We start from the raw sequence: 27,844 nt of genomic DNA on the forward strand, positions 1-27,844 counted from the left end.
ACTGCTCATGCTGAATGATGTTACAGGCAGCATAATGTTCTCCATGGCTTCTCCAAACCCTTTCACTTCTGTCACGTTCTCAGGGTGAACCTGCTCTCATCTATAAAAAGCACAGGGCACCAGTGGTGCATCTGCCAATTCTGGTATTCTATGGCGAATGCCAATCGAGCTGCATGCTGCTGGGCAGTGAGCTCAGGGCCCATTAAAGGACATGGGGCCCTTGGGTCACCCTCATGAAGTCTTTCTGGTTGTTTGGTCAGAGACATTCACACCAGTGGCCTGCTGGAGGTCATTTTGTAGGGCTCTGGCAGTGCTCATCCTGTTCCTCCTTGCCCAAAGGAGCAGATACTGGTCCTGCTGATGGGTTATGGACCTTCTATGGCCCTCTCCAGCTCTCCTAGAGTAAATGCTTGTCTCCTAGAATCTCCTCCATGCCCTTGAGACTGTGCAGGGAGACACAGCAAACCTTCTGGCAATGACACGTATTGATGTGCCTTCTGGACAAGTTGGACTACCTGTGCAACCTCTGTAGGGTCCAGGTATCACCTCATGCTACCCGTAGTGACACTGACTGCAGCCAAATGCAAAACTAGTGAAGAAACAGTCAGAAAAGATGAGGAGGGAAAAATGTCAGTGGCCTCCACCTGTTAAACCATTCCTGTTTTGGGGTCCTCTCATTGTTGCCCCTCTAGTGCATCTGTTGTTAATTTCATTACCACCACAGCAGCTGAAACTGATGAACAACCCCCTCTGCTACTTAACTGACCAGATTAACATCCCATAAGTTTCATTGACTTGATGCTATACTCTGATTAGAAAGTGTTCCTTTAATTCTTTTGAGCAGTATATATATATATATTTTATATATATATACATATACACACACACACACACAGTACAGGCCAAAAGTTTGGCCACACGTCCTCATTCAATGTGTTTTCTTTATTTACATTGGTAGATTCTCACTGAAGGCATCAAAACTCTGAATGAACACACGTGGAGTTCTGTACTTAACAAAAAAAAGGTGAAATAACTGAAAACATGTTTTATATTCTAGTTTCTTCACAACAGCCCCCCTTTGCTCTGATTACTGCTTTGCACACTCTTGGCATTCTCTCGCTGAGCTTCAACAGGTGACACCTGAAATGGTTTTCACTTCACAGGTGTGCCTTATCAGGTTATTTAGTGGAATTTCTGGCTTTATCAATGGAGTTGGGACCAGCAGTTGTGTTGTGCAGAAGTCAGGTTAGTTGGACGATCATTGATTTTTCAACAGGACACCTCCAGGCTGTGTAAGGGCTATTTGACCAAGAAGGAGAGTGATGGAGTGCTGGAAATGGTCATGAAAATAAAGAAAACACATTGAATGAGGAGGTGTGGCCAAACTTTTGGCCTGTACTGTATACACACACACTATATATATATATATATATATATATATATATATATATATATATATATATATATATATATATATATATATATATATATATATATATATTGTGACTTCCCGTCGAATAGACACACTCAGGAGCCGCTTGTCCGGGGAAGTCTTCCAAATGCCGACTGGCTTTTAATTCAATATGCCCTACAGCCGCCCGTTGTCTGGGTCACGGGGACACCTCCAAAATACCAAAGACTAATCACCTTCGTCCTATCTGCCGCTCTTAAAAACAGTTACTGCCCTTCTTTCCACCTTGTGCTGTTCTCCTCACTTTCTCCAGCCTCTCCAACTCCCACTTCCGGCCACACCCCCCCTTTTTATCACGCCCCATTAATTAACCCTCTCGGGAGGCGCCCCAAGCCCTTACAACCCAAGACTCCATCCCAACACTGCTTCCCTTCCCTATAGCCCATGCAATGGCAAGACACGTCGCGATATATTGTAGTATCCCTTCCCAGACGGGCAAATGAAGCTCGCGAACAAGTGGTGGTCAATTACCAAATCTAAGAACTAATCAATGGCTTTTATTCACTTTACTTCTTACTTCAACAAATCGACAACCACAACGTAGTCAGGACAAAAAAAAAATGCAAACAAACAAACAAACAAACAAACACACCCCACATACAAGCACCCCACAGGCTGTTTTATTAAGAGTGGCAGTTGTGCCTCTGCCCGCCCCCTTTTTTCTTTTAACTATTTATAATTAAACACTCTCTTTTCCAGATCGTTACAACATAAATAATATATCATGAACAGGAAATGCAGTGTGCAATAACAAATATTAGGGTGCAATATGAAGTAAAGCAAAATGACCCTCTAATCGCCTCTACGACATGCAAGCTTTCGAGGCACCGGAGGCCCCTTCTTCTGCCAGGTTACACGTTGTGATCTGTTCAGTTAGCCAATAAAGGAGCTCATTTTGCGGGACTACTCGTTGCGTCCATAATGCCTAATACAGTATACTAGAAGTATCAGGGTCAAATGAAGTTTTCACATCATGCGCATACAAAAGGACAAATAATAAAAAGAACGAAATATGAAATGCTGTAAACAAAGGGTGACCAGATGGGTTCGGCTATAAAGGAGGATATCGACAGTCAAAAAGGAGGACAAAAATGATGAAATATATTTTCCAACTCCAATCAACCGCTAACCGCTTTCCATTGCGCCGTCGGGCGGAAATAGAATATAAAACAGTGTTGCCGCTACTTGATGTTACAATTATTGATAACGTAACGTAATGTCACGCGGTGATGCGGATGAATGGAGAATGGCCACAGGCTGCTCATTCTCGGTATATATCATATGTAATTAGTCAAAAACGGTCAACTCTGTTCGTGATTCTGTGAAAGGAGGACATTTTCATGAATTTTTGGAATGCCTGGGGGACGGAGGAAACCATGTTAAAAAAGAGGACATGTCCTTCTTTTGGAGGACGTCTGGTCACCCTAGTAAACATAAAACTGGTGTTCAAATTCAGCGGGGTTTCAACTTCGGATCGAGTTCATTTTTTGAGGACCCCACCCTCTTTAAATGTTAATTTCAGCTAAGCACCGAGCTGCAGATCACACCCACTACAAAGGGTCGGAGGAAAAGGAGAGAATTTCCGAATTATTTCTAACTTTACCTGAGTTCTTCATCAGAGACTGACGCGCGTAGACGCACAAACCGAGAGCGCGCCGTTCAGTTCGTACCGTCAGAAATAAAGGAGGGGGAGGAGACTCAAATAGTAACGGAACAAACTATTAATGTCTGAAGGGGGAGAATCGCTTGAAAGGCTGAGCGCAGGACATGCTTTATGTCAAAAGGAGATCCAAGAAACTTAGTTACTAATTATAACTTTTCTAAATCATATTGTATTTATATGGGAGCAAATGAGGTGGCATATAGTTTTGTTATGGAGGCAGATGCCACCAAATGCCCCCCTCCCGCACATCCGCTCCTGGTTTTGACAAAATAGAAAGAAAAAAAAATACATTCACAAGTTAAAACATCGAATCACGTCGTGTCGTGTCGTCTTCAGCGTAGAGCGGGGTGAAGAGAAGTTCATTTTTAATTGGACTTTCCATTCTCTCCCAACTTTTTCGTAATTGGGGTCGTATCAGCAGCAAACTGCATTCAAAGCCTTAGATAACTCCATCGGGTGGCCTCTGCCTTGACACCCACAAAATCCAGTCATGTACCCCCTCACATCCACGGGCAAAGGCCGCAGAGGCCGACTGAGCTTCAGTCTTAAATGTTAAGAGAGATGGCGTCACAGCCGAGGGAGGAGGAGGAGAAGGAGGACGACAAGATGAGGCTGCGCAACTGGCAGTCCACTGCGCCATCTGCTGACCGACAACTGCATTACGGTCAGTGAGTTTAGATGCGTCCTTAACACTAACTGGCTTAAGTGGGCTTGACAATGGCACTATATGATAAACAGGCGCTGAATACCCAACTCTGAAATGAATAAGTAAATAATATAATATAACAATATAATATAACATAATATAATATAATATAATATAATATAATATAATATACCTGTATAACACCCTCTGCAGAGGGTAATGGCCATAGCAGAGAATATCATTGACTGCTCTCTGCCCTCCCTGGAAGACACCGCCAGTGCCCAATGCCTCCGCTGAGCTTGGAAATTCAATGAAGACCCTTCTCATCCTGGCCACTCACTGGGCACACTACTGCCCTCCAGCAGGTGGTACAAGAGCATTACAAGCAGAAGAAAACGACTGGGCCATCAGAATTTTACATTTTAAAAACTCATAGAACTGCTATATATTTTTTCCAGTATGTACGTCAATTACTTTAGTGGATAATAATTTATGTCCCTTATTTATTTATGAATGGTATTTATTTGTTATAGGATGTATGCTTGTTATATTATTTGTTTGCCATTGTTTGTTGTACTTTCACAATTTACAGACGTAGCTTCAAAAATGTCATTGAACTGCCACAATAACAATAAAGGCTCCCTAATCCGATTCCTACAATACAATATAATATAATATAATATAATATAATATAATATAATATAATATAATATAATATAATATAATATAATGATGTGTCCCAGTCCAGTTGCCATGTCTCTGTCATTCCACAAAATGGCACGTCATAAACATTAACACTGTTTTGAAAAATTGCACACCAAATGGGATATAACTGAGAAATATGCACTGCATATATGATTCCAACAGATGTCACATGAAAAACATTTGTAGTAATACATTTTATTGCATTTTTCATTCTAACAGATGGCACATCACAAACATTAACTTTTACCTTTCCTATCTATCTATCTATCTATCTATCTATCTATCTAGCTATTCAATATAGTGCCTTTCCTATCTATCTATCTATCTATTGAGAGGTCACCCAGGACCCCCTCGAGACCCCGCAGCACACAGTACGAGTTTCGTCGTATCGAGCAGACATGACAGGTCGCGCGGCGCTGCTCTTACATTTTCCACGAGATGTTTGGTGAAGTGGACGCCCGCCGCGTTCGCATACTCAGCAGTGAATCAGAAGCTGCTTTTCAGTCCAGGGGGCCGTTTGCAGGCTGATGGAGGAGGTCACTTATGATGTCACATTTCTAATTTCACGTGTCACTCATCTGAGTGTCACCCAGTCACCTCTGCACTTGTTTGCGGATCTTTGGTGAAATTCCAAGCAGCTGCCATGCAGGAGTGAGGAACGGAGGGCCATTCTAGAACTTTCCAGTTTCATTGTCTGGCCACTGGCAGGCCTCCTTTGGACAAAGTGTTAATTATGTATGCAAAAGAAGGCGTCGCCATGACAATGTGCCTTTTAAAGGCTCCTTGCTCCTCTCGTGGAGTCAGTGTGGTAAACGCCAGGACGCCGAGTGTTTGTGTTCTGCCAGTTGCCTTCTGGAGACGTGACAATGGAGCGCACTTTCACTTTCACCTCTCAGAGGAACGAGGAGTCGGTGGTCTACAGCCCTACAGATGGTGGGCACAAGACAGCGAGACCCAGGGTGTCCTCTTCAAAGGGCAAACGACAGAAGTCCCTGAGCCAGGACTTGTATGCTGCCCATCACGAGCCCAGCGAGCACAGGTGGGCAGATCGTGTGCCAGTTTGTGGTAGGAGATTATTAGGGCAGGCCATTGAGCCCAAAGCAGCAAGACCATCCAAAAGAACATCAAGTCTGGATGTGAGGGTCCTAACAAGTCCACACTCATGAGTCTGTTACCTTACTGCCACTGGTGACATGTTCCCCCCTTAACACACATCTAACTGTGCCCCTGTGCCCCTGTGTGCCTGTGGCAGAGTTTATTTTAAAATAGCAGCCGGTATTCATAACTGGAAATGTTTCCATCATGGCACCTCTTCATCTTCGTTTGGTTAATGCAGAACTTACACAGCTGAAGAGTATGGGAAGAGCGCCATTGTGCGTTTGGCTTGGTTGTATGAAAAAAACGTCGGCCCCCCTGCTTCACCGTGAGCGGACGATCACCCGCTTCTGCCACGTCGACCCCATCCGCTGTTTTTAAAAAAGTGAACTTCTTCACAAGGGACGTTAGGGACAGTTGGTGAGACGACCTCTCTGGGTACAGCCTGAGGTACACGAAAGGAGGAGACTCGAAGTGAGCGAACACAGCCCCCCACACAAACATCGAGATTTATAGAAGAAACCCGGCTTGGGGGGATGAGTGGGCATTTATGGGAACTCCTGACAAGGGGCCGGCACCACCATAGGGGCGAATTGGGCATTCATCTAAGGGTCAGATCATGGGGGCTAAGGGTCATAATAAGGGGGGAACCTAAGGGTCAGATCATAAGAGGGGGGCTAAGGGTCAGAGTATAAGGGGGAACCAAAGGGTCATAATAAGGGGGGGCTAGAGGTTAAAATAATAAGGGGGTGAACCTACGGGTCAGATCATAAGAGGGGGGCTAAGGGTCATAGTAAGGGGGGATCTATTGGTCATAATAAGGGGGCGAACCTAAGGGTCAGATCATAAAAGGGGGGCTAAGGGTCGGATCATAAGGGGGGAACCATAAGGGTCAAATAAAAAGGGGGGCCTAAGGGTTATAATAAGGGGGGGACCTAAGGGTCAGATCATAAGAGGGGGAACCAACCCAGCCACCCACCCACATGGCTTTGCTACCGAACAGTCGGTTGGCACACTAGTATGCTTGGCCTAGTCCAAGTATATGACAACCCAAATAATTCAAGTCACCGAGTCGTTACTGTAAAGTGTGCTGATGTGACAAACCTCAGAAGTGACGACTGTGACGCACAGACTCCATTTTAATTCACTTTTTTGCACTGAGTGGGCTTTTTTCGGATTTCTGTCCATTTATGTCGGCCACCTCTTGTCACGTCTTAGTGAACTGGCTGACATGTCCAGAATGTCTCAGCCGAGCTTCATTCCATTGTACCTGCTGTACAGGAAGCCATTAACCAACTGGTGAGGCGCTACATGCAGGTATCGTATGGTGTGGGCGCTCGTACATGAAATGGAACGCAGTCTGCACCGTGTCGGGTCCTCCATCACTTTACTGCACTCCTATTGCCATGAAGGCACCTGGAGAGAACTGTAAGAAGTGACACTCCATTAGTGCACAAGCCCCCTTGGATACAATGATCAGGCTGTCACACGTCGTGGCTTGGTGGCACTGAGTCAACTCGAGGCAAAGTCTCTTTGGCAGACATGGCGGCGCTGGACATGGTGGGAGGCTACTAGTGAGAGATTATACTTGGATGGTTGAGCGCCGTACACCTGAGAACAAAGCCACAGAGCCAAAACGCGGTGACATCAGTGTGTGTGTTATAAGTATAAAGTCACCTCTGTGTGACACGCTTGTTCACATCCTGACCACTGCAGTACACCTTACAAGAATCAAACACCACGCTTACAAGTGTCACCAGTTCATCCCGTGAGTGAACCGCACAGAGGGGCGTATTCTGGGGGGGTTCTTGCTGCGGGCGGACACTTCTTAAAAAATGTGGACTGTGCAGTGACCATAGAGAAGGGCGCAGTCCAGTATTGACTAATATACAAGCCACTGTGCTTGAGGTTTGATTGGCATCTGGCCAGAGGGGTGGACTGTCACGACCAGATTGACACTGCCTGGCCCGACTCGTGCACGTGTGCCTCAATCTGAAAGTTCTGAGCATGTGTGCACAAATCGGGGAGTGACGGGGACAGAACTGGGAACACCACTAGTGACAGCCATCTGATTTACGCCACACATGCACCCTGCACCCCTGTTGGGAAATCAGCTGAGTGGCCTCATGAAGAACAATCCACTGCTGCCATCTGCTGGATGAAGGGTCTCACGTCTTACACCTCTACAATTCACAAGCCATTTCTCTAGCTTTAAAATACTTCATAAATACTTTTAAAATACTTCTATTCAATCATTATAGTAAATATGTTTATTAAATTAAAGATCAGAAGTCATTTTTGCTCACATTTTTAAAACTTAAATATAGAGTCTTACCCCACCACCCTAATGTCTCATCTAGACTGCTCTTTTCATTTTATCTATTATATAGTGCCTTTCATATCTCTCTATCTATCTATTTTACAGTGCATAAGGAAAGTATTCACAGCGCATCACTTTTTCCACATTTTCTTATGTTACAGCCTTATTCCAAAATGAATTCAAATTATTTTTTTCCTCACAATTCTACACACAACACCCCATAATGACAAAGTTTACTTGAGGTTTTTGCAAATTTATTAAAAATAAAAAAACGGAGAAATCCCACGTCCATAAGTATTCACGGCCTTTGCCATGAAGCTCCAAATTGAGCTCCGGTCCATCCTGTTTCCCCTGATCATCCTTGAGATGTTTAATTGGAGTCCACCTGTGGTCAATTCAGTTGACTGGACATGATTTGAAAGGCACACACCTGTCTATAGAAGGTCCCACAGTTGACAGTTCATGTCAGAGCACAAACCAAGCATGAAGTCAAAGGAGTTGTCTGTAGACCTCTGACAGGATTGTCTTGAGGCACAAATCTGGGGAAGGTTACAGAAAAAGTTTCTGCTGCTTTGAAGGTCCCAGTGAGCACAGTGGCCTCCATCATCCATAAGTGGAAGAAGTTCAAAACCACCAGGACTCTTCCTAGAGCTGGCCGCCATCTAAACTGAGTGATCGGGGAGAGGGGCCTTAGTCAGGAGGTGACCAAGAACCCGATGGTCACTCTGTCAGAGCTCCAGAGGTCCTCTGTGGAGAGAGGAGAACCTTCCAGAAGGACAACCATCTCTGCAGCAATCCACCAATCAGGCCTGTATGGTAGAGTGGCCAGACAGAAGCCACTCCTTAGTAAAAGGCACATGGCAGCCCGCCTGGAGTTTGTCAAAAGGCACCTGAAGGACTCTCAGACCATGAGAAACAAAATTCTCTGGTCTGATGAGACAAAGATTGAACTCTTTGGTGTGAATGCCAGGCGTCATGTTTGGAGGAAACCAGGCACCGCTCATCACCAGGCCAATACCATCCCTACAGTGAAGCATGGTGGTGGCAGCATCAGGAACTGGGAGACTAGTCAGGATAAAGGGAAAGATGACTGCAGCAATGTACAGAGACATCCTGGATGAAAACCTGCTCCAGAGCGCTCTTGACCTCAGACTGGGGCGACGGTTCATCTTTCAGCAGGACAACGACCCTAAGCACACAGCCAAGATATCAAAGGAGTGGCTTCAGGACAACTCTGTGAATGTCCTTGAGGGGCCCAGACTTGAATCCGATTGAACATCTCTGGAGAGATCTTAAAATGGCTGTGCACCGACGCTTCCCATCCAACCTGATGGAGCCTGAGAGGTGCTGCCAAGAGGAATGGGCGAAACTGGCCAAGGATAGGTGTGCCAAGCTTGTGGCATCATCTTCAAAAGACTTGAGGCTGGAATTGCTGCCAAAGGGGCATCGACAAAGTATTGAGCAAAGGCTGTGAATACTTATGTACATGGGATTTCTCAGTTTTTTATTTTAATAAATTTACAAAAATCTCAAGTAAACTTATTTCACGTTGTCATTATGGGATGTTGTGTGTAGAATTCTGAGGAAAAAAAAAAGAATTTTATCCATTTTGGAATAAGGCTGTGACATAACAAAATGTGGAAAAAGTAATGAAGCGCTGTGAATACTTTCCTGTTGAACTGTATCTATCTATCTATCTATTATATAGTGCCTTTCATATCTCTCTCTGTCTGTCTATCTATGATGGGTAGGACTGGTGAGGTTTGCTGGGCTGAATGGCCTGTTCTCGTCTAGATTGTTCTAATCTTTCATTTCTAACCTAATGCCTATTTTTCACACCAGTATTAGTTTTGGTAAGTTTAGTCACTTCTAATAAACGGTCACTTCTCTTTGATTAGTTTATTTTTCCAAATCTATGACCAGTAAGGATAATAACGAGTCTTTTACACCAACTGCTCTATTAGGTTGAACCTCATTTATCCATTCAATAGTAACAATAATTGCCACAACGTCTGCTGAGAATGCAGATACCTCACCTGATCCTCTACTGGCCCTTTCATATTCTTTTTTTTTACATAAAACATGGATGCTAGCTTATTACTTAAGTGGTCTCTGAACCATCAGTTTAAATTTCCATAAAATGTGTATACTTATTTTCCAAACAATTACTTAATAACGGCCTTTTTTCATGAAAGTGGCCTTACTTTGCTTACATCTTCTTTTACTGCATAATGAACGGTGGGTTTCTCCAGCTACCACGAAAGCCAAATCGAAATCTTATCGGGCGCAATTTTATAATTATTAAGTACAGAACCCTCTGCCACTCTTTGGCTGTATGCACCACGTTTCGTCCCCCATATTGTTATTCACTGCAGTATTTCTTGCGTTGGATGCCCTCAACTTTGCTCTTAATATAGTTTATATCCAACAAGTATTTTCTCAAGCACGGCGCCAGCTCTTCCATTTTCTCTGCCTGCGCTCGGTTTTTACAAACACGACGGGACTTTAACAAGCACTGCTAGATGGCGACTGCGGGATGCGCATGCGCAGTGGCAGAATTCTCCGCTCGTCACGTGTTGCCTTGTGTTCGTCGTTTTGCAAGGAGAAGAGGAGTCCGTGCATTTAAACTTTGTACCTGACCACAGAGGATTAGTTTTCATTTGTGTTATGTGCAACCCATTGCTGTTCTGTTTACGAGAAATAATCGCTCACTGTGCTAGTTTCCATGTTTATTGTTACTACGTTACAGTCGCCTAGCAACGACATGCGTTTACGGTTCTCCGCTATTATCTCGCCGGGAAACGCACAGACGGCCAGCACAAATAAAGCTCCTCGTGTCATTTTAATGTTTTGCTATTTTTAATACCAGGAATAGCCGCAGCATGGAAAACGCAGCAGCTGACGACGCGGGATCGACCAACAAAGAGCCGCTCAAAACCAGCGACGTTTACCGCGTGAGCCCCTCGTTACCGAAAAGATTCCAGCAGCCGGACTGCTTTAAGGGATACAGGTGAGGAGAAGCGCAGCAGAATTCCTACGGATTTCTAGATATTCTTTATAGCCCCATTGCGAGCCATCGCTCTTAAAAAAGTCATTTGGTGAAATAAAATTATAATATTGTATTGCACGATTGAACGTTAAACTTGAAAGAGTCTGAATTAGCGTAAGACGCTCCATGTCGGGTTGTTCATAAGAAATATAACGATGTACTCCATGAGGATTAACTCCATTAGAAACAAGAACAGTTGCGTCAGATATCTGAAATGGTAAAAGGTGGGCTTAATTTAAATGCTTAAAGTCTACATATTGTCATTTGTAAAGAAAAAAAAAAAAGAAAAATAACATGGTTTGTAATTATGGACCTTTAAAAAGTTTTAAACGACACCCTTCGCGCTTATATTTGAAATTTGTCATTTTTTTTGTACCTTCTAAGAGGGGCTCTTAGGGGGCGTCAAAATCAACTTTAAAGTCAGAACAAGACATCGATATGCGCATGCGCGCCAGCCACCCAGCGCAGGGAAGGAGGTGACTGACCAGCAGCTGAGGACACGTCATCAAATACCCCGCCCATTACAGAAGCACGTGATTAGCTTAACGCTTACTCATCAGCGGACCCTCAGACTCCGAATTCTGCTACACTTGACGATGCCGGGCCTCTCATCAATACTTAAAATCGCAGAGAAGTAGCAGAAGAGCGTAAATCGACTCACCACCCACCGATGTCATCGATCCCCGTGCTGTTTTGTAAATAGGAGTAACTTAACCCGTTAGGGCAGGGTCTCCAACTCCAGTCCTGGAGAGCTATTGTGACTGCCGTTTTCATTCTAACAACCTTCTTAATCAGTGAGCCGTTTTTGCTGCTGTTTCGCCTTTGTTTTAAGTGACGTGATTCGGACCCCTCACTTGTTTTGTTTTTCTTTAATGAGAAGCCAAAAAGCAGCTCACCTGAAACTAAAGAAAGGTGAGGGTCTCGGTCAGGTTGGTCAGCTCAGGTCACTTAAACATCTTGACGGTGGTCTTAGAAAAAACAGAAAGTCAACAGAATGAGAGCAGCAACAAGTCCTAATTTCAATAACGGCTTTAATTAACAGCAAGAATTGGTTTCTCATTAAGAGTTTGGTTAGAGTGAAAGTGGCTGGAGTTTAGGGTTTCACGTCTCATTTCTGTTTAATGAAGAAACGACTCAGTGCAGCGGACTGAATCCTGAGAAACAGGGCCATTAAGATGAAGGGAAAAGGAGTTCATTAGCAGTGAAAACTGATCACTGATTAGGAAACGGGTTAGAATGAAAACCTGCAGCCACTGCGGCCCACCAGGACCGGAGTTGGACAACCCTGTTGGAGATGAAGCCAACATCAAGTGGTCCACTGTGGCTGCTCGTATCGCAGAATTCCGTGATATTCTTGAAACATGAGACCCTCCGGCCCCCCGAGTTGACCCCATGCTATTCTTGGTGTATGTCTATCTATCTATCTATTATATAGTGCCTTTCATCTATCTATCTATCTATCTATCTATCTATCTATCTATCTATCTATCTATCTATCTATCTATCTATCTATTATATAGTGCCTTTCATCTATCTATCTATCTATCTATCTATCTATCTATCTATCTATCCACAGTATCTCAGAAAAGTCAGTCCACCCCTCACATTTTTGTAAATATGTTCTTCTATCTTTTCATAGGACAACACTGAAGATGTGACACTTTGATCCGATGTCCAGTAGTCCGTGTACAGCTTGTATCACAGTGTCAATTTGCTGTCTCCTCAAAATAACTCAACACACAGCCATTGATGTCTAAACCGCTGGCAACAAAACTGAGTCCACCCCTAAGTGAAAAAGGTCCAAACTGTGCCCAAGAAGCCATTTTCCCTCCCCAATGTCATGTGACTCGTTAGTGTTACAAGGTCTCAGGTGTGTTAAATTTGGTGTCATCACCCTCACACTCTCTCTCTCATATTGGTCACTGGAAGTTCAACATGGCACCTCATGGCAAAGAGCTCTCTGAGGATCTGAAAAAAAGAATTGTTGCTCCACATAAAGATGGTCTCAGCTATAAGAAGATTGCCAACACCCTTAACTGAGCTGCAGCACGGTGGCCGAGACCATCCAGCGACAGGTTTAACAGGACAGGCTCCACTCAGAACAGGCCTCGCCATGCTGAACGTCACATCCAGAGGTCATCTTTTGAAGACAGACGTACGAGTGATGCCGGCATTGCTGCAGAGGTCAGCCTGGCAGTGCTCAGACCGTACGCCCACCGGATATGGCATCAAATTGGTCTGCGTGGCTGTCGTCCCAGAAGGAAGCCTCTTCTAAAGATGATGCACAAGAAAGACAAGCAGACTAAGGACATGGATTACTGGAACTGATGAGACCGAGATCAACTTATTTAGTTCAGATGGTGTCAAGCGTGTGTGGCGTCAACCTGGTGAGGAGTACAAAGACAAGGGTGTCTGCCTACAGTCAAGCGTGGTGGTGGGAGTGTCGTGGCATGAGTGCTGCCAGCACTGGGGAGCTACAGTTCATTGAGGGAACCATGAATGCCAACATGTACTGTGACAAACTGAAGCAGAGCAGTATGCCAACATGATAACGACCCCAAACACACCTCCAAGACGACCACTGAGGGTAAAGGCGCTGGACTGGCCAAGCATGTCTCCAGACCTAAACTCTATTGAGCATTTGTGGGGCAGGTGGAGGAGCACAAGGTCTCTAACATCCACCAGCTCTGTGATGTCGTCATGGAGGAGAGGAAGAGGAGTCCAGTGGCCACCTGTGAAGCTCGTGTGAACTCCATGCCCAAGAGAGTTAAGGCAGTGCTAGGAAATAATGTTGGGCGGCCACACCAAATAACTGGCACATTGGGCACAATTTGGACATTTGTCACTTAGGGGTGGACTCACTTTTGTTAACATTAATGTCTGTGTGTTGAGTTATTTTGAGGGGACAGCAAATTGACACTGTGATACAAGCTGTACACGGACTACTGGACATCGGATCAAAGTGTCTTATCTTCAGTGTTGTCCCATGAAAAGACAGAATAAAATATTTACAAAAATGTGAGGGGTGAGATACTGTGTATACAGTATGTGTGTGTGTATATATATATATATATATATATATATGTATACTTTATGTTATCCTTATTATTTGCTCCCCTCAGTCCACTCGTGATGCACGTTATGCTTTTGTCACTTGTTTCATTTTTATGAGTCTGCACGCCACTCACATGTGCTGATTAGTGATGAGTGAGCGTGCTCGGCTGAGCACGTGTTCGGCTCGAGCATGGCGCTATGCCCGAAGCATGGCGCTACTTGAACGATCACCACATGTTCTCGTGCGCCATGCTAGAGTCTCCGCCCCGCACGTTTCACGGGCTGGAGACCGCCAATCAAGGGGCAGGTAAGTGCTGCCCTCACTGTAATGCCAGTAGCCATGTCAGGTGCTGGCATTACAGTGATTGGCTGGCCAGAACACGTCATCGGGTGTTATATATGCAGATACTGGCATATCATGTTTTAGAGCGTCGGCTCACCTGCAGGCACTGGCATATCATGTTTTAGAGCGTCATTTTTCCTGTAAAATTGATTTTTTTGGGGGTGTTTTGGGCGTGTTTTTGTCAGTCTGTAAAAGTGGCGTACAACTCGGACAAACTGGTTCCCAGCAGCGACTTGGGAGTCCAAGATGCATCCAGACATCGTCCCCATGCTGTTCCTGGTCCATCCGGGTGGTGTTTCTGTCACTTTCTGACCTCTTCAGAGCAGGTTGTCTCCCATTGACTTACATTATACTCGGGTGCTCGGTAGAGTACACGAACATCGCGATGTATTCGCACCGAACACCCGAACACTTTGGTGCTCGCTCATCACTAGTGCCGATCCTTCTTTAACCCTTAAACCACCACCACCACCGGCTATAGTCATTTGCCAGCACACTGGAACTGACCGGTCCGTGCCGTACATTCGTTGGGCAGCCAGCTCGTGACCACTGGCGCCCCCTGCAGCCTCACTGTCCCTGGGATGGAGCCGCTGCACTAGACCAGCCTGCCAGCATCAGCGCTTACCTCTGTGTGTTTGCGTGCAGCCAGGTCAAGCGCAGTCGGCTCGGTGATTTACTGAATTTCATCAATGGCGTCACTTGCACCTTAATAATAATAATAATAATTCTTTGCATTTCTGTAGCGCTTTTCTCACTACTCAAAGCGCTCAGCAGTTGCAGGTTAAGGGCTCAATGGAGCAGAGTCCCTTTTGGCATTTACGAGACCTTCTACATATTGTTCTGGTTATTAGCAGTGTGTACACTCACCTAAAGGATTATTAGGGACACCTGTTCAATTTCTCATTAATGCAATTATCTAATCGACCAATCACATGGCAGTTGCTTCAATGCATTTAGGGGTCAAGACAATCTCCTGAACTCCAAACTGAATGTCAGAACGGCAGAGAAAGGTAATTTCAGCAATTTGGAGCATGGCATGGTTGTTGGTGCCAGACGGGCTGGTCTGCTCAGTTACTGGGATTTTCACGCACAACCATTTCTAGGGTTTACAAAGACTGGTGTGAAAAGGGAAAAACATCCAGTATGCGGCAGTCCTGTGGGCGAAAATGCCTTGTTGATGCTAGAGGTCAGAGGAGAATGAATGGGCCGACTGATTCAAGCTGATAGAAGAGCAACTTTGACTGAAATAACCACTCGTTACAACCGAGGTATGCAGCAAAGCATTTGTGAAGCCACAACACGCACAACCTTGAGGCGGATGGGCTACAACAGCAGAAGACCCCACCGGGTACCACTCATCTCCACTACAAATAGCAAAAAGAGGCTACAATTTGCACGAGCTCACCAAAATTGGACAGCTGAAGATTGGAAAAATGTTGCCTGGTCTGACGAGTCTCGATTTCTGTGGAGACATTCAAATGGTGGAGTAAACAGAATGAGAACATGGATCCATCATGCCTTGTTACCACTGTGCAGGCTGGTGGTGGTGGTGTAATGGTGTGGGGGATGTTTTCTTGGCACACTTTAGGTCCCTTAGTGCCAATAGGGCATCATTTAAATGCCACGGGCTACCTGAGCATTGTTTCTGACCATGTCCATCCCTTCATGACCACCATGTACCCATCCTCTGATGGCGACTTCCAGCAGGATAATGCACCATGTCACAAAGCTCGAGTCATTTCAAATTGGTTTCTTGAACATGACAATGAGTTCACTGTACTAAAATGGCCCCCACAGTCCCCAGATCTCAACCCAATAGAGCATCTTTGGGATGTGGTGGAACGGGAGCTTCGTGCCCTGGATGTGCATCCCACAAATCTCCATCAACTGCAAGATGCTATCCTATCAATATGGGCCAACATTTGTAAAGAATGCTTTCAGCACCTTGTTGAGTCAATGCCACGTAGAATTAAGGCAGTTCTGAAGGCAAAAGGGGGTCAAACACCGTATTAGTATGGTGGTCCTAATAATCCTTTAGGTGAGTGTAAAATGATCAGCGTTGCAGTAATTGTGATGCTCTCTGCATGATAATGTACATGTATACATGTTCCATTAAAATTTCACTTTTTCTTTGTGAATTGTGACGCTTACTGAAAAAGTGCATCAAAAAAAGTGTCTGGAGGTGCATTAGAAAGTATGTGGCAGTTTAAGGGTTAACAAAACGTTTTCATTTTTGCAGCGGCAAGAAAACTCACCCACTATACAGAACTTTAAATCAGGACTACGGGAGCAAGAGGCCAACCATCCATGAGATGCCGGTGAGGAGACTTTTCGCTCTTTTCATTTTCCCCTTTTGTAAATTTTGAGCCCTGAAAGCGCAACACGCGACACACAAACCCCGAGAGGTCTTGTCAAAGGCAGACTTTTGCAGGGACTCCCACTTATTTATTTCTCTTTTGGAATGACAGATACGTACCTTGCAAGCAGACAAACACACAGACCCTTATCCTTTTCTTAAGATGGAAGTAAAATGCATTGCATTTGTCACTCCAACCGACGGGGCATCACAGACATTCTAGACAGGCTAAAGCACAGATAGTATAGTAATAGGATGCAGGTATCATTCCAACAGATGGCACATCATAAACGTTTGATATAATAAAATGCATTACTACAATAGTTGGCATGCAACATTTGTTGAAATGTCAAATGCAATGCATATGTCTCTGCTATATGCCATTTGGTATGAAATTTACAAAAGTAGTGTTGATGTTTGTGGTTTGCCATTGACTGGAATGACAAATGCAATGCATTTTATTACTAAAAATGTTTGTGGTTTGCCATCTTTTAGAATGACAGATACATAGCACCTGGACAGACACACACATGCTTATCCTTTTCTTAAGATGGAAATAAAATAAACTGCATTTGTCTTTCCAACAGATGGTGCATCCTGTGCCATCTGTTGAAATGACCAATGCAAGTCATATGTCTCTTTTATATGCTATTTGGAATGGGCTTTTTAAAAGCACCGTTAATGTTTGATGCTCCACTGACTGGAATGACAAGTGCAACGCATTTTATTACTGGAAATGTTTGTGATTTGCCATCTTTAAGAACAATGGAGACATGGCAACTGGACAGACACGCAGCGACTTACCCTTTCCAACAGATGGTGCATCACAGACATTTGTAGTAAGAAAATGCATTAATACAAAAGTTTGTGACGTGCACTTTGTCGAAATGACAAATGCAGTGCACTTTATTTCCACCTCAATACAAAGATAGGTGTCTGTCTGTGTGTCTTCTATCACTAAAAATGTTCTTTAGGAATGACAGACACATAGCAACTGGACAGACACACAGATGCTTGGTCTTTTCTTGAGATAGGAATAAAATATACTGCACTTGTCTTTCCAACAGATGGCGCATCCTGTGTCATCTGCTGAAACGACAAATGCAAGTCATATGTCTCTTTTATATGCCATTTGGTATGGGATTTGTAAAAGCACCGTTAATGTTTCATGCTCCACTGACTGGAATGACAAGTGCAATGTATTTCATCACTAAAAATGTTTGTGATTTGCCATCTTTTAGAATGACAGAGACATGGAAACTGGACAGACACACAGAGACTTGTCCTTTCCAACAGACGATGCATCACAGACATTTGTAGTAAGAAAATGCACGTGATGTGCCCTCTGTTGAAATGACAAATGCAATTCATTTTACTTCCGCCTTAATAAAAGGATAAGTGTCTGTGTGTCTGTCTTTTATTGCTAAAAATGTTTGTGATTTGCCATCTTTAAGAACAATGGAGACATGGCAACTGGACAGACACACGGAGACTTACCCTTTCCAACAGATGGTGCATCACAGACATTTGTAGGAAGAAAATGCATTAATACAAAAGTTTGTGACGTACACTTTGTCGAAATGACAAATGCAGTGCACTTTATTTCCACCTCAATACAAAGATAGGTGTCTGTCTGTGTGTCTTCTATCACTAAAAATGTTCTTTAGGAATGACAGACACATAGCAACTGGACAGACACACAGCTGCTTGGTCTTTTCTTGAGATAGGAATAAAATATACTGCACTTGTCTTTCCAACAGATGGCGCATCCTGTGTCATCTGCTGAAACGACAAATGCAAGTCATATGTCTCTTTTATATGCCATTTGGGATGGGATTTGTAAAAGCACCATTAATGTCTGTGGTGCGCCACCTTTTGGAATGACAGAGACAGAGCAACTGGACAGGCAGACACACAGCCAGACACTTATTTATTCTTTTACGGTGGACAGTTTCCACAATCCTGAACATCTCCGTTCTCCTTAAAACTGCTAATAGTCCCACTTTTCCTATGTATTGCAGTCTGCTAACACATGTAATTAATCACATTTCATTATAACTCACTATGAAATGAAAATGTGGTAACAGAGTCTCTGAAATCAGTAAAATAATTCTGTTCACACAGTCTAATGATCGCACTTGAATTTTTTTCGGTGCCGGACCCTCAAAGATGACCCGACTCTTTTTTTCTCCTTTTTTTTCAGACAATGTTTCATGGGAAATCCCAGAAGTTTACTAAGCCCCTGCAGCACTGTGGGATGTACAGCAATGACGGACTCAATACGTTTGTTGACAGGAACTACGTTTCTGAAGCAGACATTCTCATGACGTACAAAGACCGAGTTAAATTCCACGCTTACTACAATATGAAAGACCCGACTAACACGGGATAGGCGGCCACGTCCACAGACACACGAAGTGCACCGGGTGGGACGAGGTGACGATTACTGTACAACGTTGATACCAAACCAAAGAATCGTGGTGAATGAAATTCAAATCAGCTGTGTAACTGTAAAATAGGAGTGAGTAGTGAAGCAGGAACATGTTTACTAGAGACAATTACTAACTAGAATGTTTATTAAACACAATGACGTTAAAGAAGGAAACATTACATAACTTGCACATAAACTCTCCCTTTGTTTAAACACACCCATTAACACGAATGAAACTCGAGGTTCTTGAAGACGGCTCCAGAGAATCTGGGATGCATAACAACGATAAGCTTAATTAATTTTTCAACGGGATCCACAAAGGCTTAGCTGAAGACTGCAACGGGCTGATTTCCTTTAAAGACTCAGTTCTTGTTAACCTGCATTATTCTGTAAAGAAAATAAAATAAAATGAGTTCTCGTGGCAATGTGGCTCTTAAAAAGGTTGTTGCGAATTAGAAAAGAAATTGCAATCTGTTATAAAAGATGGCAGACGTGGGCTGGCGTCTCGGCTGGGAGGTGACGCTTATAATTGGACAAGAAGGGAAAGCAGGACACTCCCTGCCTCAACCAGGAGAACGACAGAAGGTGCCAGCGCCACAAAAGAGATGCCGGCATTGAGATGTCAGCACGCTGGAACGACAGGGGGAAGAGAACTTAAATGAAATGTTCACTTCATTCAGACACTAGATGGCAGCATCACTGGATTATATCACCCAAATGGACACCCCCTAGGGCATGCTGGGAAATGTAGTCCCACGGACTGGCCCTGCTGGGTTCCAGGGGTGCTGCCAGGGTGTGCCACAGGGACTTGGGCTCCCTACTTTTCTGAGGCTTCTTCCTGACCTGGAACTTCTGGGTCTTGTATAAAAGGAGCAGCTCTGCCTCATTCAGATTGAGTCGGAGTCAGGAGAGGAATTGTACAGAGAGAAACCTGCTGAAGGTATTCTGTTAAATAAATATTCATTTTTGGAACCCAGGACTCTTATCTGTGGAGTCGTGTTTGAGGTGCTGCAACACCTCCTAGTGGTCATACTATTTAACTATATCTGCTCAAGCTGGCACGGTGGCACAGTGGTAGCGCAGCTGCCTCACAGTAAGGAGATCTGGGTTCGCTGCGTGGAGTTTGCATGTTCTCCCCGTGTCTGCGTGGGTTTCCTCCCACAGTCCAAAGACATGCAGGTTAGGTGCATTGGCCATCCTCAATTATTGCTAGTGTGCCCAGGGATTTGTTCCAGCCTTGCGCCCTGTGTTGGCTGGGATTGGCTCTAGCAGACCCCCATGACCCTGTGCTGGGATATAATGGGTTGGATAATGACTGACTGACTGACTGACTGCTCAAGCTGGCAGACGGAGGAGGAGGAGGAGGAGGAGGATGAGCCAAAGCCAGCATTCCTGCTTATGCAGATGAAGCTCACTCTGCAAACTGATGTATGGATCAATATTCTCAGCAGGAATGCATCAGTTTAGGTCAGGGGTGTCCAACTCCAGTCCTGGTGGGCCGCAGTGGTTGTAGGTTTTCATTCTAATCATCTTCTTAATTAGTGAGACGTTTCTGCTGCTGATTCACTTGTTTTGCCTTCGTTTTAATTGACGTACAGTAACTCCGACCCCCTCAGTTGTTTATTTTTTCTTAATGAGCAGCCAAACAATAACGAGACACAACACGAGCAAGAAAAGTAAAGGTCTCAGTCATGTTGGTCTGCTCAGGTCGCCAAAACATCTTTATGGTGGTCTTAGAAAAAACAGAAAATCAACAGAAAGAGAGCAGCAACAAGTCCTGATATTCAATAACGGCTTCAATTAACAGCAAGAATTGGCTTCTCATTAAGAGTTCGGTTAGAGTGAAATTGGCTGGAGTTTAAAATCCCAGTTTAGCGGCTCATCTGTCAGCTCGTTTCACGTCTCATTTCTGTTTAATGAAGAAAGGAATCAGTTTACAGAACCGAATCCTTCAAAACGGGGCCATTAAAATGAAGGGCAAAGGAGTTCATTAGCAGTGAAAACCGATTAGGTAAAGGGTGAGAATGAAAACCTGCAGCCACTGCGGCCCACCATGACAGTAGGTGGACACCCCGGATTTAGGTGGACATTTAAATATTATTAGCATTTTGTGCACAGTAGTAAATGCTAAATCTCACCGTCTTTTGTTAGTATTATATCACTGTGACCATTCTGAAGAGACGTGCACTCGATGAACTCGATGAGACTTTGGTTAAGCCTCTAAATCAGATCCTTCCTGGCACCAGCATCCGTCCTGCTTTTAGGCCATAGAGCTCAAGTCCTGTTGCCCCCTTTTTATTTTTTGTGCTTGACTGTGCCTAATTTAATAAGCACAACATGGACATTCCAATGTATAAGGAACATGTTGAAGATCCGGTGTACAACACATTTGTGTTAAATCCTATTTCCATGGTTAAACACGTCTCATAAATCCTGATCGATAACTGTTCCATTTACTCTTACTGGCCATTTTAGTATTAACACCTACTCATCCAATGTGCCAGTTGTGGCTATGGCTAACATCCATCCATTATCCAACCCGCTATATCCTAACACTGGGGTCTGCTGGAGCCAATCCCAGGCAGCACAGGGCGCAAAGCAGGAAACAAACCCCGGGCAGGGCGCCAGCCCATTGTAGGGCACATACACCCACACTAGGGACAATTTTAGGATTGCCAATGTACCTCACCTGCATGTCTTTGGACTGTGGGAGGAAACCCACGCAGACACGGGGAGAACATGCAAACTCCACGCAGGGAGGACCTGGGAAGTGAACCCAGGTCTCCTAACTGCGAGGGAGCAGCACTACCACTGTGCCACCTAGATAGATAGATAGATAGATATGAAAGATGTGAAAGGCACTATATAATAAATAGACAAATAGATGTGAAAGGCACTATTGATATATAGATAGACATGAAAGGCACTATATGATAGATAGATAGAAATGATTGGCACTGTAGATAAGTAGATAGATAGATAGACAGATGTGAAAGGCACTATATAGATAGATAGATATGAAAGGCATGATAGATAGATAGATAGATAGATGTGAAAGGCACTATATAGCAGATAGATAGATATGAAAGGCACGATAGATAGGTAGGTAGATAGACAGATAGATGTGAAAGGCACTATATAATAGATAGATAGATAGATGTGAAAGGCACTATATAACAGATAGACAGATAGATGTGAAAGGCACTATATAACAGATAGACAGATAGATGTGAAAGGCACGATAGATAGGTAGGTAGATAGACAGATAGATGTGAAAGGCACTATATAACAGATAGATAGATAGATAGATAGATAGATAATCAGTCAGTCATTTTCCAACCCGCTATATTCTAATTACAGGGTCACGGGGGTCTGCTGGAGCCAGTCCCAGCCAACATAGGGCGCAAGGCAGGATCAAATCCATATGCAGGGTGCCAGCCCACCACAGGGCACACACACACCAAGCACACTCTAGGTACACTTTAGGATCGCCAATGCACCTAACCTGCATATCACTGGACTGTGGGAGGAAACCACGCGGACACGGTGAGAACATGCAAACTCCATGCAGGGAGGACCCGAGAAGCAAACCCAGGTCTCCATACTGCGAGGCAGCAGCGCTACCCACTGTGCCACCCTATGGCTAACTTGCCGATGTCAAAAGGTTTAGTTGTTGTGTGACCAAACATTTAACTGGACATGACATGATCAAAATGTACACGTCTTCATTCACTGTGTTCGGCCAGGAGTAAAAAATGGCAGAATGAGGATTATGGGACCAGAAAATGAAACCTAGTTGATAAAGTGAGCTCCAAATCATAAGCAGGAAATGAGTTCTACCTGACAATTACACCGAAGGTACTAAAGCAAACCTTTTCCCATCCATCTTCCATCTAAACGCATTTATTCAGGGCAAGGTTGAGGGGAATCTGCAGCCAATCCCAGCAAGCGTTGAGCAAAATGCAGGAATGATCCTTGGGCAGGGCACCAGTTCATCTAAGAGTGAAAACACAAACACCACCTAACTTGGAACGTCTTTGAACTATGGGAGAAAACTAAAGCACCTGGCGGAATTCCACATGGAAAACAAGCAATGGGAACAGGTCAGGTCAAGTTGGGGAGCCTTCACTGGTACAGCGTGCCACACTCACCACACAACGAAACAGCTCGGGATCCTGGTTGGCAAACCCCCATACAGACATGTGGTCCAGTCCCCCGCGAAATGACTATCTATCTGCTGAAGCCTGGTGTTATGTGGGTGGCCTCGTCCAGTCACTCAACATTGAGAATCCTGTGACGCGGATCACCCTCTGGGAAACGCGCCACATGGCTGTAGTGCCGTAACTGACGCTCCCTCACAATGCAGGTCATGTGCCTCATTCAGGACCCCATGAGCAACACAAAGTCAAACCAGCGGCACCCAAGGATTCTCTGAAGAGGAGTCCAGTCTTCATCTCAGGTCACCGATAGCGTCCATGTCTCACAAACAAACAGGGAGCACCAGGACTCTAAAGACTTGGACCTTCGTCCATTATCAAAGATATCAGGAGTGCCACGCACCCCTTTATGATCTCATGACCCCCCCATACTCTCCCAATCTGTCTACTGACTTCATAGGATGAGTCACCAGAGTCACATGAATGTCACTGCTGAGATAAGTAAACCTCTCAATGATGAGGTCGACACTCTCTCCACAGACAGGCACACTGCTTGCCCAAGAGGTCATTTAAGGCCTGGATGTTGGTTTTTATCAGGACCCTCGCAAGCCCAGACACTCAGACCCCTCACTCAGTTTCTCCAGACCCCCAATTGACTTCACAAAGATCACGGCATCATCAGCAAAGTCAATATCAGTGAGTCTCTCTTCACTAACAGATGCCCCCCAGCTGCTGGACCCCAGAATCAACTAGGAAAAATATCAGAGGTTTTGCCTCCATTCTGCACAGCACTCACAGTCCCAGTGTACAGGCCAGCCATGATGTGAACCCTGAGAGGCGGCAGCGCAACAACAAAACACCTAAACTCAGTCATTTGGAGGGGTGGGTGTCCACATACATTTGGCCATAGAGCGCATACGTTTATTAACATTCATTTAAAGGCTAATTTGCCTGAAAACTGTTTCCAGCAAGAGAAGCCCTGCACCTCAAAATGTTACATATGTTTCATATATATATATATATATATATATATATATATATATATGATAGCAGAAGGCTGGGGACCCTGCCCAGTCGGGACGCCTGAAAGGTCCACAAGAAGGACAATACCTCCCCTGGGCCACGAGAGGGCAACCGCCCTGGTCTGCATGGGGGCCACCGTAACAGAGCTAGGAAGCTCATCCCTGTTGGGGCCAGTGGTCACCGCCAGGGGACGCCCGGACGATTATGGAACCCTGGATACCACACTTGGGGGTGCTGCCAGAAGGAATTCCAGGGACACCCAGAGTGCTTCCAGGTGCTAATGAGGCACTTCCGCCACTCCAGGAAGTGCCACCGGAAGATTGTCACAGAGCACCTGGAGCACATCCGGGTTGTTATAAAAGAGACCGCCTCCCCCCAGTAGAAGAGCCGGAGTCGGGAGGAGGAAGACTGAGCTTGTGGGGAAAGGAGTAGAGGCGGCAGAAGGATTCAAGGATAGAGAAGAAGGGAGTGAGTAATACAGCATTGTGTTGTGTTGTATAGAGAGAGAACAGCAGTAAACGTGTATGTTTTGGACATTTGGTGTCTGTCTGTCTGTGTACGGGGGGCTGTCTTCCACTATATATATATATATACATATATATATATATAACTATTTATCTATATATATATATATATATATATATATATATATATATATATATATATATATATATATATATATATATATAATATACAATATATAACTATATATATATATATATATATATATAGGGCGTGGTAGCGCTGCTGCCTTGCAGTTAGGTGGCCCGGGTTCACTTCTCAGGTCCTCCCTGCGTGGAGTTTGCATGTTCTCCCCGTGTCTGCGTGGGTTTCCTCCTACAGTCCAAAGACATGCAGATGAGGTGCATTGGCGATTCTAAATTGTCCCTAGTGTGTGCTTGGTGTGTGTGTGTGTGTGTGTCCTGCGTTGGGCTGGCACCCTGCCCGGGATTGGTTCCTGCCTTGTGCCCTGTGTTGGCTGGGATTGGCTCCAGCAGACCCCCGTGACTCTGTGTTCGGATTCAGCTATTTAACCCGCTGAATCCGAACACAGGGTCACGGGGGTCTGCTGGAGCCAATCCCAGCCAACACAGGGCACAAGGCAGGAATAATTCTTCTAGCAAAAGATGATTTACCTTTTCCTCTTCATCAACATTTTTCTCAAAATATTCCTCCTGGTTTTCTTATTAGGAAGTCTAAACAGAAACAAGAACAGTTTGATGAATGCAAATACAACATAGAATCCTCAAGCTTTTTCACTTTATGCAAATTCATAGTACACACACACACACAAAAAAAAAAAATATCTAAAATTCTTCTTCCCATTTAATTCAATTCAGGAGAGTCAGAACTGGGTTTAAGGCAGGAGCCAAACTTGGATGGTGCATTAATCCCTCACAGGCCGTTTGACGGACATGGTTGGTACCCGAGTTGTACCCTTGAAAATCCTTCCAACGCAGCGACGAAAATGGCAGACTCTACACATCAGGTCCCCACTCCGTAGGGTCTTGCCATGGCTTCCTTCGTTTGTTATGCAGCGTAAACTGTCATTAAAGAAAGCTACAGTAAGGTATTTCTTCTATGTGATTTCTTACCGCCGCATCACTAAGGGAGGGGTATCGCCCTTTTTATATTATATCGATATAGTTTCGGGTTGTGTAACACGCTGCAATTAATAAAGAACTCATTCCAACAAAAGAGCTAGCGCCCCCTGCTGGATAAAGCCAGTCTATCCTCCTTAAATTTTACTGCATCTGCTCAAAATTTGCCCAACCAGATTTTTGCTTTCACACTCTTCCAAAACACTGAGATTTATATTATATTATGGTTTACAAGACCCTAGCGGTTCAATCACATCTACACTCCAGAATTCTATCCTGATTATTACAAAATATTCGTTCTACACAGGCTTCTTCTCCTTGCATTGGTGCTTTCACCTACTGTGTTAAAAAAAACGATTACGTCTACGAACTCCTGTTCTCATGCTCCACTATTTGCAAGGTTAGCCCAGCTAACATTCAGGTAGTTGAAGTCCCCCATGACTGGATATCTCCCTGTAAACCTGCCTTATTAATTTTACTTATAAGATGTGCATTGAAATTATGGTCCGCATATTCATCTCTAACACACTCCTAAAATAAGGCCTCATTCCCTAAATGCTTTCTAGACGAATCCAGATGTGCTAACTAAGATGTGGCTCGTAGGCCTTGTGATTACATTCTGTTTGACATAACCCCCTCTTCCTTCCTAACCATTTTCATATTAAAGGACATTCAAGGTTAATCTGGGGGTCTGCTGAGGGCTGGAGTTAAGCCCAACGGGGTGAGGACTTTTCTAAGCAGATACAGTAAAGCAGGACTGACTTTTTCTCATTATGATCCTGACTCCCAATCATGACAAAATGTACTGTAGGTTTGACTGCTTGGAAATGAAACTTTGTTTAACTTTTTGACCAAGTCCATCTCCTAGTCCAAGAGTTCCCAAACTTTTTTCAGCTGCAGACCCCTTTACCAAAAACTTTTAAAACCGTCGACCCCCTAGTCATTTACTTTACTTACTCAAATTAATACATTTGTACAGTACTCGATATTAAAAATTTCACTAGATATCAAACTCTTCATTTTAATCACTTGTAATAAATGATTGAAAAAGATAAGAGGACTATGAAATATGGCATTATCTTGTGCAACACTTAATATTGAAACCTGCACTAACGGAAAAAGGTAAAGGAAAAAAATACGAGCAGAGATTTTTTTTACATTTTTGACATTTATGAAATAAATATGTAAATTCAAAATAAGTTCAAATAGTCCAAGCTGTACTGTCTGCATTTCTTTTTTGATTCAGTCATATTATTATCTGAAGAAATGAAAACTTTTATTAACAAACAATTTCGACAGCCCCTGTGATAAAAAAAAACAAAACCCAAACAATAAAGTATGTACTTGCTTGAAACAGAAGATTTTTGTTCAAACTTGAATAAATAAACTGTGTCTCCTGATTTTCTTTTTCGTAGTACTGCTCCTCAATAAATGATTATATTTAAAGTTCCAATCATAAATAAGTACATGTCACATCAAACAAACCAATTTCTAGTGTTTTATGAAAGCATGACCGTACAAGACTGATAGATTCTGCTAATATCGAATATCCGTCGTCTCGGCCCACCGCGAGCCAGTGCGGCCATGCAGCGGTTTTTCATGTCTGCACTTGCTTTGATACGTTCGATAAGACAATGCACAGACATGTTTGTGCTACGTGTATTTTCATGCATTCTTACGCGTGACTCTTTTAACGACACATTTTAAGTTTGGTAATGTAATATGTTTTTATCAAAAAAGTGTTTTTTTGAATTATTTTACTTCTTAATTAGGTACCTACTGGAATCATAGATATTTTGAAGTAACAAACAAATAGCAGTAGTAAGGGGGTCTATTCTGGCTGTTGTTGACCCCCAATTTTTTTATTGAAACTATCGACCCCTAGAAAGTTCAAATCGACCCCTGGGGGTTGATATCGACCACTATGGGA

At 43.9% G+C, this 27,844-nt stretch overlaps 2 protein-coding genes across 4 annotated transcripts in view; one reads left to right on the forward strand and one right to left on the reverse strand.

Moving 5' to 3' along the window:
- Window positions 1-27,844, reverse strand: part of ppp1r26 (protein phosphatase 1, regulatory subunit 26) — a 155,224-nt gene that overhangs the window by 51,776 nt on the left and 75,604 nt on the right. For 2 of the 3 annotated variants that reach the window (XM_039762615.1, XM_039762614.1), the window contains exon 6: window positions 25,450-25,509. The exons of the other annotated variant lie outside the window; for it this stretch is intronic. In XM_039762615.1, coding sequence (XP_039618549.1) covers window positions 25,450-25,509 — 60 coding nt within the window. The remainder of the gene's footprint in view (window positions 1-25,449; window positions 25,510-27,844) is intronic. 3 annotated transcript variants of the gene reach the window in all.
- On the forward strand, window positions 10,509-19,558 carry LOC120535075 (UPF0691 protein C9orf116 homolog). The gene is made up of 3 exons (XM_039762620.1): window positions 10,509-10,910; window positions 16,586-16,664; window positions 18,906-19,558. The coding sequence occupies exons 1-3, from the start codon at window positions 10,783-10,785 to the stop codon at window positions 19,092-19,094; spliced, it is 396 nt and encodes a 131-aa protein (XP_039618554.1). The 5' UTR covers window positions 10,509-10,782; the 3' UTR covers window positions 19,095-19,558.

The sequence above is a fragment of the Polypterus senegalus genome, chromosome 9 (genome assembly GCF_016835505.1).
Source record: "Polypterus senegalus isolate Bchr_013 chromosome 9, ASM1683550v1, whole genome shotgun sequence".
In the NCBI taxonomy this organism is placed as follows: Eukaryota; Metazoa; Chordata; class Cladistia; order Polypteriformes; family Polypteridae; genus Polypterus; species Polypterus senegalus.

Coding starts and splice junctions, on each gene's coding strand:
- LOC120535075 (XM_039762620.1), top strand. CDS start 10,783: ATGGAAAACGCAGCAGCTGACGACGCGGGATCGACCAACAAAGAGCCG. Junction 10,911..16,585: donor GACTGCTTTAAGGGATACAG/GTGAGGAGAAGC, acceptor TCATTTTTGCAG/CGGCAAGAAAACTCACCCAC. Junction 16,665..18,905: donor CAACCATCCATGAGATGCCG/GTGAGGAGACTT, acceptor CTTTTTTTTCAG/ACAATGTTTCATGGGAAATC.